At 43.4% G+C, this 14,423-nt stretch overlaps 1 protein-coding gene across 1 annotated transcript in view; it reads right to left on the bottom strand.

Moving 5' to 3' along the window:
• The window catches only part of OTOA (otoancorin), a 66,054-nt gene that overhangs the window by 47,398 nt on the left and 4,233 nt on the right, over positions 1-14,423 (bottom strand). Inside the window, exons 6-9 of the mRNA XM_032591623.1 lie at positions 12,309-12,440; positions 9,766-10,001; positions 6,362-6,465; positions 1,966-2,066 (exon numbers count right to left, since the gene is read on the bottom strand). Coding sequence (XP_032447514.1) covers positions 1,966-2,066; positions 6,362-6,465; positions 9,766-10,001; positions 12,309-12,440 — 573 coding nt within the window. The remainder of the gene's footprint in view (positions 1-1,965; positions 2,067-6,361; positions 6,466-9,765; positions 10,002-12,308; positions 12,441-14,423) is intronic.

Genomic DNA, 14,423 nt, shown 5'->3' with positions numbered 1-14,423 from the left:
ACAGTCTGTAACAACTGTTTTGGTTTCCTCTTCAACCCAAATGCTATTTAGGAAAGTATTATATTTTAATATCGGAGCAGTTGAACTCTTTGAAAGCTAATATTTGCACCCTTATTTGTAGATTTGTTATATGGAGGTCAGAGAATGTGGTCCACAAATGTTTCACTTTGGGGAATCAGGTTTTTTTTAAGTAGATGAGTTTACAAATGGGCCTCAGGTGATGAAAAAGAGTGTGTGTTCCCACGGTAAGATACAAATATATAGAAAGATATAGATAAATAGATTCAACTTTATTACGTATACCATTCAGATTCTTTCTGTTCTTGTTCATTTTCTGCCTATGTGTCCAAGGGTGTCAAGCTGAAGTCTTATCTTTCTATGCACTGCTACTCTGTGCTTATAAAGTTGTCTCTCCCTTGAGGATTCTACTCTTTCTCCAGATAAATTCCCCCTTCGTGCTGGTCCTCTGTGGCTTTGCCTCTCTTCTCTACACTTTTAGATGATGAAGAAAAGTTGCAAATGGCCTCTTGATCTTAGAAATTCCTCCCCAGGGGCCCAGCTTCCATAAAAATTTAATCTCTATCTAACTTCTGGAAATTCACTCAATATTGGGAGAGTAAAAGCGAGGTTTAATGCATTTTATAACTGAGGATTATAAATTGAAAGTTAGGGGCACCTGGGTGGCTCAGTTGGTTGAGCGTCCGATTTCAGCTCCAGTCATGATCTCACAGTCCGTGGGTTTGAGCCCCACGTCGGGCTCCGTACTGACAGCTCCAAGCCTGGAGCCTGCTTCAGATTCTGTGTCTCCCTCTCTCTCTGCCCCTCCCTGCTCACACTCTGTGTCTCTCTCTCAAAAATAATAAACAAATAAGTAAATAAATAAATATAAATTTATGTGAAGTATTCTCAGCCTCCTAGGTAAAAAGAGGAACCTACATATGTCAACCATACTGCAATTAAAAAATTTTTCAAGGGGCGCCTGGGTGGCGCAGTCGGTTAAGCGTCCGACTTCAGCCAGGTCACGATCTCGCGGTCCGGGAGTTCGAGCCCCGCGTCAGGCTCTGGGCTGATGGCTCGGAGCCTGGAGCCTGCTTCCGATTCTGTGTCTCCCTCTCTCTCTGCCCCTCCCCCGTTCATGCTCTGTCTCTCTCTGTCCCAAAAATAAATAAACGTTGAAAAAAAAATTTTTTTTCAAAAATTTTTGAAAAGAAAAAGCTGGCTCTGCCTCCAGTTTCATAATAACCAGACATCGTTGGGTCAATTGGCCCTTGAACAAGCCAGCCATCTGATACAAACACTTCTCTCACTGGCCAGAAGAAAGTCAAGGCACACGAGATAAAAACTGGAGGCAAGCCCCAAAGTCTTTATGAATGCCTCTCTGTTGGCAGCGTGTTTTGGAGACTGCTTTCCAGAATCATGATGCCCAGGGGTTTTAGTGTCATTGGGTTAACATCAGGAAGACAGAGACAGGCTGACCAGTGAGTTAAGTAACCTTAGAACTTACATATTTCTCAACTGTAAAGTCTATAGTTAAAATCCAACCATTGCTCATGCTGAAGTAGCAATCAGTAGAAGTAGATATAAATACAAGTTGCTAGTAATCTATGTTTCATTTGATTTGAGTTCACGCTTCCAAGAACTGGAGACTCTATAGCTGTCGTCCTTGGCCTTCAAATACCCGAAAATGACTTTTGGTTCACAGCCAACATTTTCTTTATACCATGTTTGTTCACATCAGAGCTATCTTGGTTGTCTGCGATTCTTTTCTTGGCCCTTCTGCACTAAACACAATCTGATGACCAACCACATGAGAGTTTTCTCTAGAGGCTCAAGATATATTGGCTGAGGTGGGTACCCAATCTTCCAGGGCACCTGGACTAGCTGGCTAAACATGACAGGTTTCGAATACACCTTTCCCCAGATGGCTTGGTGATGGGGACATGTAAATGTACTTTTCCAACTTACTTCTACAGGACTAATTTTCGTAATTTCTTCAAATGATAGGTGAACCATATATCTGCCCAAAATCCATAAGTTTTCTGCACTGACCCATGAAACAGAGTCGTCTGCAAAAAATAAATAAATGAAGAAATATGATAAACAAATAAATCAGTAAATAAACAAATAAAAGCTTTTGCACTGGTATGTGATAGTCAAAAGTATCTTTGATGTCAGGACCCCCTTCCTGTGTTCATTAATTCATTCAATAACCATTCATGAAGCGCCTCCTACCTATGAGATGCTATGCTACACACAGGCAAATCACAGATGCCAGCCATCTGAGGCTTTGTTCGTAAGTCAGCAGTGTGGTCCCCAGACCAACAGCACCAGCATCACCTGGGAACTTATTAAAAATGCAGGTTATTTTTTAATAGTTAAGGTCACAAAATAAGCTTTTCTTTCAGTTCACTTAGTTACTAAATAGTCTCACAACTTGAAATATATTTGACTCTCTTTTCTTACTACCGGTAACAATCATTATTCAGCCATATTGATTAGCACCAGGTTCCTGTACTTGAGCCAAACCAACTACTTCTCCTTCCTCATATGCACCCCAAACGTTCTCCAAATCTTCTCTCACGTGCGCCCTTCTTATCAGCCAGAATGCCTCTGCCCTAACTCTTCCGCTCTGAAATCCTACCTTCAAAAACGACCTCAAACATTTCCTCTTTCTTAACGCCTTGTCTTGTCTCCTCAGCCATCAGTAATTTCTCCCTCTGAAATCCCGGAAGACTCCCTCTGTCACTCTGTTCAGGCATTTGAAATTGCTCATCAGTGGGATGTCAGTGGGACTTCAAGAACAATCATGTTCAGGATCTATCTGGACTTCAAGTTTCACTAAGCTAGAATCGGCCCCCATTACCTCTAATCCTCCAGTAAAAGACTTTTACACACAACAACATTGTGTTGGTGGCACTTCGGAGAAATGGAAGAAGCAGGGGAGCATTTTCAAGGCACAGTGAATCCATTACCAAGAGCTGTTGCGAAAAGCCATGGGCAATGACTCACATGCCCAGATGAGATGGTGAAGTCGGCCGCTGCTTGGGCTGGGTCACAAGAACAACAGGGTGTCTCCCCAACCCAGGAATCAGAGCTGTTGGGGTGAGCACAGGTAAACACCCTAGGATTCCCTAGATGAGATAAAGACTCTGGACATCTGAATTGGTTATTAGAAGGGTGGTCCCAGAAGACTAGAGAGTTTGGGAGAGGGGGGAACCACTAAATTCATCAAGAACCAAGGTGAGTTGTTAATTTTAAATTAATTATAAAGCATAAACTGTATTTCTGAAGTCCAAGGATCTCCAAGATTGGATTTTCTTTTTTTAGAGGCAGACTTTTTTTTTTTTAAGTTTATTTATTTATTTTGAGAGAGAGAGAGAGAGCTAGCAGGGGACGGGTAGAGAGAGAGAATCCCAAGCAGGCTCTGCACTGTCAGCACAGAGCCTGATGTAGGGCCCGAACTCATGCACCATGAGACCATGACCTGAGCCAAAACCAAGAGTCAGACACTTAACCGACTGAGCCACCCAGGTGCCCCCTCAAATACTTTGAGTATTTTTAACACTCAAAGTATTTCCAGGTACCTCAAGGAACTTCATGAAAAATAAAAAGCTTGAAGTCTAAACAGAATTTGTTTTAATTCACTTTAGTATAATAATGAAACATAACGTCGAGGAATTTTAGAAGAAAGTCTGTCTCTAATTAAATTTTGGCAATAAGGATTCTGGAAGTCTAGAGTTGAGTGGCTGTCTTAGGGTTACACAGTGTGAGATTTAGAGGCCGTAATTATGCATCAGGCAGAGGGAATTCTGCTACGCACTGAAGACATTGATTATTCTGTTGTTGAATGCTCCTTATGTACAAATCTCAGAGCTTAATTCCAGGAAAAGGATTGATTGGCCCTCAGCACACTCCAACCCCACAGGCTTCCTTTACGTTTCTCCAAATCGCAAAGCTCATTCCTGGCTCGGGGACTCTGTATTTGCTGGTTCCCCTGCCTGCCATGCCCTTCCTCCAGTGCCTCACCTGACTGATTCCATGTCTCATTTTGGTCTCAATTCAGATGTCAACTCTGATTTCTTAGTTCAGAGGCTGGCAAACTACAGCCCACAGGTCAAATCTGGCCCACCACTTGCTCTTATAAAGGCTGCAAGCTTGGTTTTTACACTTTAAAATAGTTGGAAGTAAAATCAAAAGAAGAAGAATATTTTGTGACATGTGACAATTTTGAAATTCCAATTTCAGTGTCCATAAATAAGGCTTTGCTGGGACACGGCCACTCCTGCTCATCTGTTGTCAATGTTTGCTTTAGCACCAGAACATCAGAGTTGAATAATTCAGCCAGACTACAGGCCCACAAACCCTAAAATATTTACTCTGACCCTTTAAAGAAAACGTTTGCCAAGCCCTGTTCTGGTCGAAAACACTCAGCCTCTCTATAGCGTTATCCATTTTATTTTCTTCATAGCAGCTACTGGTACCTGAGTTCTCTCTCTCTCTCTCTCCTCTCTTTCTCTCTCTCTCTTTTTTTTTTTTTTTTCAACATTTATTTATTTTTGGGACAGAGAGAGACAGAGCGTGAACAGGGAAGGGGCAGAGAGAGAGGGAGACACAGAATCGGAAACAGGCTCCAGGCTCTGAGCCATCAGCCCAGAGCCTGACGCGGGGCTCGAACTCACGGACCGCGAGATCGTGACCTGGCTGAAGTCGGACGCTTAACCGACTGCGCCACCCAGGCGCCCCTCTCTCTCTCTTTTTAATTTGCTGGTTTAAAACTTTTCTCCACCTACTCTCCCCCAATAAAACAAGAGCTCTATGAGAGCATAGACTTTGTCTTATTTTCCTCTTGTATCTCCAGTGGCTGACACATAATACAATTTGGTAAGTGTTTAAAAAGTTTATTTTGTTTACATTACTTCCGTTAAATTGGGCACCTGTGTGGCTCAGTTGGTTAAGCATCCAACTCTTAGTTTCAGCTTAGGTCATGATCTCACAGTTCATGGGATGGAGCCCCACGTTGGGCTCTGCACTGGGATTCTTGCTCTCTCCTCTCTCTCTGCCCCTACCCAACTCATCTCTCTCTCTCTCTCTCTCTCTCTCTCTCTCTCTCTCTCAAAATAAATTTATTTTTAATTTTTTTTAACCTTTATTGATTTTTGAGACAGAGAGAGAGAGCATGAACGGAGGAGGTTCAGAGAGAGATGGAGACACAGAATCTGAAGCAGGCTCCAGGCTCCGAGCTGTCAGCACAGAGCCCGACGCGGGGCTCGAACTCACGGACTGTGAGATCATGACCTGAGCCGAAGTCGGACGCTCAACCTACTGAGCCACCCAGGTGCCCCTCTCAAAATAAATTTTTAACAAACTTTTAACAATATTCAGCAAATTGGGGCGCCTGGCTGGCTCAGTTGGTTGAGCGTCCGACTTCGGCTCAGGTCATGATCTCACAGTCCGTGAGTTCGAGCCCCGCGTCGGGCTCTGTGCTGACAGCTCGGAGCCTGGAGCCTGCTTCAGATTCTGTGTCTCCATCTCTCTCTGAACCTCCTCCGTTCATGCTCTGTCTCTCTCTCTCTGTCAAAAATCAATAAACATTAAAAAATTTTTAAAAAAATACTCAGCAAATTGAAGCCATGAGTTTCTGTCTGCATTACTAACCTATATAACCATCCTTTTTGTCTTTCTTTTTTCAATTGTAGTAAAATAAACATAACCTAAAATTTACTAACATCACCATTTTTAAGTGTATGGTTCAGTGACATTAAGTGCATTCACTTTGCTGGCAGCCATCGACACCACCTATTTCCAGAACTTTTTCATTTCACAAAACCGAAACTCTGTCCCCATGAAACAACGACTCCTTATTCCTCCCTCCCACCCCAGCCCCTGGCAACCACCATTCCACATTCCATCTCCACGAATTTGACTCCTCTAATACACATCTGTAAAATAAATGAATCTTGACCCATTTCTGCTTTGGTTCCCAGGAAACTCGGCACTAAATTTCTGTGCTTTATTGCTTAGATTTCCTTTTAAAAATTTATCATGTCCCACTTTAATACAGATTTATGATACAGATTTTGAACTTGTGACTCTACTGTAAAAGTTCTCTTCGAAGCTAAGATACGGTCATTATTTCTGTTCCACCTGCAAACCAGGACACCCCTTCAGCATGTGAAAAGTGAATTGATGAAATGGGGTATGTGTTTTATTCCAAAAGTCGCATCAAACCCTTTTTGGAAGGTGGGAAGGGTGAGGAAAAATCATACATGACAATGAAATCAATCTATCTTCAGAGAGGAAGCACCACTTTTGAGGATGGGCTCCCCCTGACAAGTGATCCCACCTCAAAGCCCGGGCTCACCAGTAGCATTGGAGGATGTCTGCAAAATCCCAGTCATCCAGGTGTAGAGAGCTCTCTGGGAATGAGCCGAGGTTTGGTCGTAGAGATCTCTGAACACCGCAGATCTAAATGACAAATGTGGACGTCAGCTAAGGAACAAACAGGTGGAGGCCTTGAGATGGGTCAAAGCGGCAAGTGTCCCCAAAACTGTCTGTCTTGTGTTAACAAGACTTCTCGTTCCCTTGCTGCATTTGGCTATTTTCACATTTCTCTTTCTCCTTCACAACTAAACGCCTTCCTTCCAAAGAGTGCTCTCCACTTCCTCAACTCTTGGTCACTACTCTACGACTACTATACTGATACCACTGTTACTGCTCCTGCTATTGCTACTTCTTCTTCCCCTTCTTCTTCCCCCTCCTCCTCCTCCTCCTCCTCCTCCTCCTCCTCTTCTTCTTTTCTAACAGTTTTATGGAGATACACTTCATACGCCATACAATTCACCCACTGAAAATGTAAAGTTCAATGGCGTTGTTCCCAAACTGCGCAACTGTCACCACGGTCAATTTTGGAACATTTTAAGCATCTTGAAAAGAAACCCCATGTCCTTAGGCTATCACCTCCCAACCATTAGTCAGTCACCTCAAATCCTAAAAACCACAATTTACTTTCTGTCTCCGAAGTTTGCCTGTTGTGGGCATTTCAGACAAGTGGAAGCATGTAATACGCCAGCTTTGTGTCTGGCTTCTTTCACTTTGTGTGATGTTTCCAAGGTCCGTGCATGTTCCATTGCCCGTATCCCACCCCATTTTGTTTATCTCTTCATCAGTTGATGGACCTCTGAGTTGTGTCCATCTTTTGTCTATTATGAATAATGCTATTGTAAACATTCATGTACTAGTTTTTGTATGGACAGACATTTTCATTTCTCTTGGGTAGATAACCCAGGAGTGGAATTGCTGGGTTACATGGCAACTCTGTGATTGGCCTTTCTAGGAACTGCCAGACTGTTGTCCAAAGAGGCTACACAATTTCATGCTCTGACCAACAGTGTATGAGGGTGCTGATTTCTCCACATCCTCACCAACACTGGTTAGTATCTGACATTCGGCGGAGGGGGGGGCGGGTATTTAAATTCCAGTTAGTTAACATACAGTGTAATATTAGTTTCAAGGTGTACAATATAGTGATTCAACACTTCCATACAACACCTAGTGCTCATCACAAGTGCTCTCCTTAATTCCTATCATCTATTTAACCCGTACCCCACTCACCTGCCCTCTGGTAACTATGTGTGTTCTCTATATTTAAGAGTCTGTTTCTTGGTTTGCCTCTCTCTCTTTTTTTTCCCTTTGCTCGTTTGTTTTATTTCTTAAATTCCACATATGAGTGAAATCGTATGGTATTTGCCTTATTTGACTAACTTATTTCACTCAGCATAATACTCTCTAGCTCCATCCACACCATTGAAAATGGTTAAGATTTCAGGGCACCTTGGTGGCTCAGTCAGTTGAGCATCTGACTCTTGATTTTGGCTCAGGTAACAATCTCACAGATCATGAGATCAAGCCCTGCTTTGGATTCTCTCTCTCTCTCAAAATAGATAAATATACTTAAAAAAAGAAAATGGCAAGATTTCATTCTTTTTTATGGCTGAGTAATATTCCATTATAGATAGACAGATAGATAGGTAGGTAGAGATATATACATATATCACACATTTTCTTTATTCATTCATCAATTGATGGACACCGGCTGTTTCCATAATTTGGCTATTGTAGATAATGCTACTATAAATATAAACATCAGGTACCCATATCCCTTTGAATTAGTATTTTTGTATTCTTTGGGCAAATACTTAGCAGTGCAATTGTTGGATCATAGGGTAGTTCTAGTTTTAACTTTTTGAAGAACCTCCATACCATTTTCCAGAGTGGCTACATCAGTTTGTATTCCCACCAACAGTGCAAGAGGGTTCCTCTTTCTCTGCATCCTCACCAACACTTAGTGTTTCTTGTGTTGTTGATTTCAGCCACTCTGACACATGTGAGGTGATAGCTCATTATGGTTTTGATTTGTATTTCCCTGATGATAAGTGATGTCAAGCATGTTTTCATGTGTCAGTATTTTGGCCATCTGTATGTCTTTTTGAAAAAATGTCTATTCATGTCTTCTGCTATTTTTTTTTAAGTTTATTTGAGAGAGACCGAGACAGTGCAAGTCGGGGAGGGGCAGAGAGAGAGAGGGAGAGAGAGAGAATCCCAAGCAAGCTCCATGCCGCCAGCGAAGTGCCTGACAGGGGGGGCTTGAACCCATGAAACCTTAAGATCATGACCCGAGCCGAAACCAAGAGTTGGACGCTTAACCAACTGAGCCACCCAGGAGCCCCTCTTCTGCCCATTTTTAATTGAATCTTTTGGTTTGGGGGTATTGAGTTTTATAAGTTTTTTATATATTTTGGATACTAACCTTTTCTCAGATATATCATTTGCAAATATTTATCTGACATTTTGATTATAGACACTCTGCTGGGTGTGAAGTGTCTTTGTCACCTTTAACCACTATAGCCTGGTCCCCTCCCCACCACACATCTCCTCGTGGCCCCAGTCAACAACGACTTCCTTGTTGTCATATGCAGCAGTCCCATTTGGTCCAAATAAGACTTGATCTTATAGTAATGATATCAAAGTTACTTTTTATTTATTTATTTTTAATAAACTTTATTTTTAACATTTATTTGTTTTTGAGACAGAGAGAGACAGAGCATGAACGGGGAAGGGGCAGAGAGAGAGGGAGACACAGAATCGGAAGCAGGCTCCAGGCTCTGAGCCATCAGCCCAGAGCCTGACGCGGGGCTCGAACTCACAGACCGTGAGATCGTGACCTGAGCCGAAGTCGGACGCTCAACCGACTGAGCCACCCAGGCACCCCATCAGAGTTACTTTTTAAATAAATGTTAATTAAAAAGAATGAGTCACTATAAAGAAAAAACATGAAGAACAGTGCCAGTGGGTGGAGGGGGTGCCTGGGTGGCTCAGTCAGTTGAGCATCCAACTTGGGCTCAGGTCATGATCTCATGGTTTGTGAGTTCAAGCCCCACATCAGGCTCTCTGCGGTCAGCGCAGAGCCTGCTTTGGATCCTCTGTCTCCCTCTCTCTCTCTGCCTCTCCCCCATCTTCTCTTTCTCTCCCCATCTCTCTCTCTCTCAAAAACAAATAAGCAAAAAAAAAAAATAGTACAAGTGGTGTACACATAGGGCAAAAGTTGTGAGGATGGTACCAGAATGACTAACATTTGGGAGGCACTGTTTTAATCATCCATCTCTAAACTCCACAGATGTTAACCTATTCCCCCTGCCTTAGCCCCTCTGCCATGCATCACCTCTGAGGAATGGGAAGTGGGGTTCAAGGGCTGGGAGAAGCACTCACAGGTTCTTGAAAGCATCCTCTTGCAGGTGCCGGGGGAGCTTCCCTGGGATGTCTGGCTGGAGAAAGCTGCCTGAGGAGCCCTTCAGTACCCTGCCCAGGATCTCCACACACTCCAGGGAGTTCAGCACCTGGAAACACCTCTCCAGTGTGATGAGAAATAGGCTGCGGTTCACGCCAGGGCTCTGCAAGGCTTGTTTGCGAATCTCTCCCAAGTCAATAACGACATCCTCCAGCTCCTAAAGTAAAGAAAGAAGCTAGGGTTGTCTTGAGAGCAGCCTCTGGATTTGGAAGCCCTGAGAGGGACCACACTCAACAGTGGGGAACTTCAAGACCACTGTTTAACACCACGCTGCTAAGTCAAACCTTCTAGAACTTCTCCTACAGAACAAAGTTGAAGCCTTCACTTGCTTCACCCACACTAGGCAACTTCTCACTTTCCAGATATACCATGTGACTCACACCTCAGGCAACTGCTGGAGCTAGAATTCTCTCCCCACCTCCTTCCCCTAGCGAAATCCAGCTCATCCCTCAAGGGTAAGCTCAATTGTCATCACCTTCTTGGTGAAGTCTTCCTGAATGCCCTTCTACTTTGGTCAAATCACCTTGAGCCCAACTCTATGATGTATTAAAGATGCTTATGGGCCTATCTTTCCTCCACAACAATGGTTCTCAACCCTGGCTGCACATGAGAATCACTGGGGGAGTGATCCCAGCACCACCATACAGAGTGATTTAACTGGTCTATGGTGGAGCCCAGGCACCTGACTGCAGTGTGCAGCTGGGATTGAGCCAGGAAAGTCCTCGAGGCCCCAGCCATGTGCCTAGTGGAATGCCTGGTACCCAGAAGACATTGAGAAAGCATATTGGGATGGATGGATGGATGAATGAATGGCTCTTCTGAACCACAGAATCCAGGAATGCTGACAGAGCTTGGTCCCAATTTGATTGGCACTCAGTCTTTCAGCCAGCACACCCTGCAAACATAATATTTATTGAGCAATGACCACATACTAGGCACCATACCAGGCATGAAGCAAACATGTCTCTTTTCATGTAATTCTCATGACAGTCCTACAGGTTAAGCCCCATAGATCCGAAGGCCAGACATTCTAGGTTCAAATCCCAGGTCGTCCCCTTATTATCTGTGTGTCCCCAAGCAAGTCACTTACCTTTTTAAAGTCTCAGTTTCCCTCTCTGTAAAATGGAGATAAAACCAGTGCCTATCTCTTAGGTTTGCATAAGAATTAAAGAGGATAATGAATGTAGACTGGCTGGCACCTAGTGAACGCTCAACAAATGTTACATGCTATTATTATCCCAATATTGCAGGGGATGAAAATAAAAGATAGAATAAGCAACCTGCCCAAATTACACAGAGCTAGGTTCTGTAACAGGTGTATCTGCATTCAAGCCCATACTTCTAACCATGACCAAATTTTTTTTTAACTTTGGTAATTTACTGTCTGGGGCTAAAACAGTACAGTGAGTAAGAGTGCAGCTTAGGGGGCACCTGGGTGGCTCAGTTGGTTAAGCAGCTGACTCTTGATTTTGACTCAGGTCATGATCTCGTGGTTTGTGAGCTCAAGCCCTGTGTCAGGCTCCACACTGACAGTGCAGAGTCTGCTTGGGATTCTCTCTCTCTCTCACTCTCTCTCTCTCTCTCTCTGCACCCCACCCCACCCCAACCCCCCTCCCCGCTGGCGCACACGCTCTCTCTCTCTCTCTCAAAATAAATAAACTTAAAAAAAAATAAGTAAATAAATAAATATTAAAAATATGTATCATTTTCATAGACCACCATCCTCATTTTTGCCATCTTTGTGCTGCCTTTACTATTATTTACCTCATAGGATTTTTTTAAACGGACTCTTTCTTTTAAACTTAAATGCATTTCAAAAAAGGAAACATCACATCTCTCCCAAACTCACTCAATAGAATGATGTATCCATTCTATTTTAATAACAGACACTATAAAATAAAATGTGACTATTAAAATGTTTACATGGGTCAACTCCTTTTGGGAAACACTGTTGTGCACTAAATGGTCTGATAAGGAAAACTCAAAACCTCACCTGTGTCCCAAGATTTCCTGGGTCTCATAGGCCTTACTTTGTGATGCTCTTAGATCACCAACTTTGTTTTTTTGGAAATGTGTCTATTTCTGTTTTTTGTCTCCCGCCCCCTCTCCCAGACTGTGAATTCCTTCAGGGCAGGGGTAGTCCTTTGTCTCTGAACCCAGTGTCCACTGATGCAGAGTAATTATTCACGGGTGTTTATCAGGCCAAATAAATTGAACCTCCTCAGTACCCCTCATTTCTTAGTACCTATAAAAGTACAAGCTATAAGGCTCTTCACTTGAACTTTGGAGAAAGGAAGTGAGAAAACCAAGGTCTCCAAGCTCCTGGAGGGGTTGCGAAGGGAGAAGGTGGAAGGAAGACATAAAGAAGGGCCAAGGGTCTAAGTCAGGCTCAGTTGGATTCAACTCAACAAATGTCAACTGGCCCTGGACTTCCCCTACTCCCGGGGTGCCAAGAATGCCTCACCAGGCGGTCCTTCTTGTCTTCCAAGAGGCATTTCATGGCGGTGCGGAACTGCTGAGCATCTGTTTCCTTCAGGTCCTCCAGCAGCTTCTGGGGCTGGTACAGACGCTGCTCCAGGTGGTTTTCCATGGCTGCCTTGATAGGGAGTGTTGAGAGATACAGTGAGGATGGGACAGGAGCATCTGATCAGCACCACGGCCAGCAGCCCAGCCAGGCCACCTACTTCCCTGCAGAGACCACAAGCTGGCAGCTTGCAGCCATGTTTGGTTTGGCCGGCTCCAAAATTTTTCATTAGCTGCCAACATTTTGAAGTCCAGGGATTCCCCACAAAAATCCAGACTTCCAACTTCTCTTGGAAAACACAAAGATTTGGCAACGCTAGGCATGCATCCTCTTCCTGGTGATAATCAGCAAGCCAAGGGCCAGCTGCTCCCTGTAATTACACTCCTGCTCACCACCCACCCAGCCAGCCGATCTCTCCATGCCCTGCCAGGTTCCTATAGGTGCTTGAGGTTTCAAGTCCAGAGCCGCTGGCCTCTGTCCAGGAAGTTTACCACCCCCAGACTGGCACTGCTCAAACCCTCTCCCACGCTGCAAGCTATCAGAGAAAAAGCAAAATTCAGGCAGCATGTACAAACTCCCCCTTGGTATCCTTTCTAAAGTGAGAAGCAGAGGTCTGCAGCCTTTCCTAAAAGAGATTACTCTGCTGTCTGGGGAATTATTTTCTAAATCTCTCTTAAACAAAGGTGCTCTACAAGGGCAGCATACTGTGATGTCATGGGCAAAAGGTGGGCTCTAAAACCAGACAACCCATGTGCACATCCCCACTTTGCCACCAACCAGTTGTGTGGCCTTGGACAAGTTACTTACCTAGCATTGGTAGATAAAATACAGAATGCCCAGTTAAATTTGAATTGGAGTTAAATAGTGAATAATTTTTGAGCCCAAGTATGTCCCAAATATTGCATGGGACAGACATATACTAAAAAAAAAAATTCATTGTTCATCTGCAAATCAAATTTAATGGGGAATACCATATTTTTTAAAAGTAATCTCTACACCCAACATGGGAATTATACTCACAACCCCGAACTCAAGAGTTGCATGTACCACCGACTGAGCCAGCCAGGCACTCCAGGAACACTGTATTTTTATTTGCTAAATGAGCAACAGTACTTTGGGACCTCAATTTTGTCAGCTGAAAAACAGAGACAATAGAGACTTACTATGTAGGTTTGTTATGAGGATTAAATTAGTGTGTGTAAAGCATTTTCAATATTGGCTAGCACACAGTAAGTGGTCAATTTGTGCCACCCATTATTCCCTATCCTGAATGAGTTGAATAATTATTTACTCTGTGACTGTCCCTCTAGAATGAAAGGCCCATGTCGGTAGTAATGTGACTGCCTTGTTCTCCTGCGTCTCCAAGGTCTAGAACTATGCCTGGAAGAGAATAGAGGCTAGATAAGTAGATGTTGAATGAATAAATAAATTTATACATAGCAAGAGAGAGAATATATCTACTGGTCAGGTTAAAATATACACATCTTGGGGCATCTGGGTGGCTCAGCTTGTTGAGCATCCAAACTCTTGATTTCGGCTCAGGTCATGATCTCACGGTTCTTGCGTTTCAAGCCCTGAATCAGGCTCTGCGCAGGCAGTGTGGAGCCTGCGTAGGATTCTCTTTCTTGCTCTCTCTCTGCCCCTCTCTTGCATGTGTATGCACACTCTCTCAACATAAATAAACTGTACATATATATATGTATATATAACTGTATATGTATATATATATAACTGTATGTATATATAACTGTATATATACATGTGTACGTATACACACACACACACACACACACACACACACACACACACACACACCTCATGAGAAAACTTACTACTAGCCAGAAAAGGGGCAGGCATTAATTCCCTTCAGGTTGCCACAGACTGATGAACAGAATAAAACAAATGCCATGAAGTCAACAGCCACCTCCAGCTAATGGGTGTCCTGGTATAGTTAGCAACCAGCTCTCTGAATGTAGTTCTCATTGTGAATGTTGGTTGATATTTTCATTTCATTATAAAGTAAATAAGGTGTACCTGGGTGGCTCAGTTGGGTAA

Source organism: Lynx canadensis, chromosome E3, assembly GCF_007474595.2.
Source record: "Lynx canadensis isolate LIC74 chromosome E3, mLynCan4.pri.v2, whole genome shotgun sequence".
Taxonomy (NCBI): Eukaryota; Metazoa; Chordata; class Mammalia; order Carnivora; family Felidae; genus Lynx; species Lynx canadensis.
The sequence above is the reverse complement of the archived record's forward strand: the minus strand, read 5'-3'. Positions and strand labels throughout refer to the sequence as shown.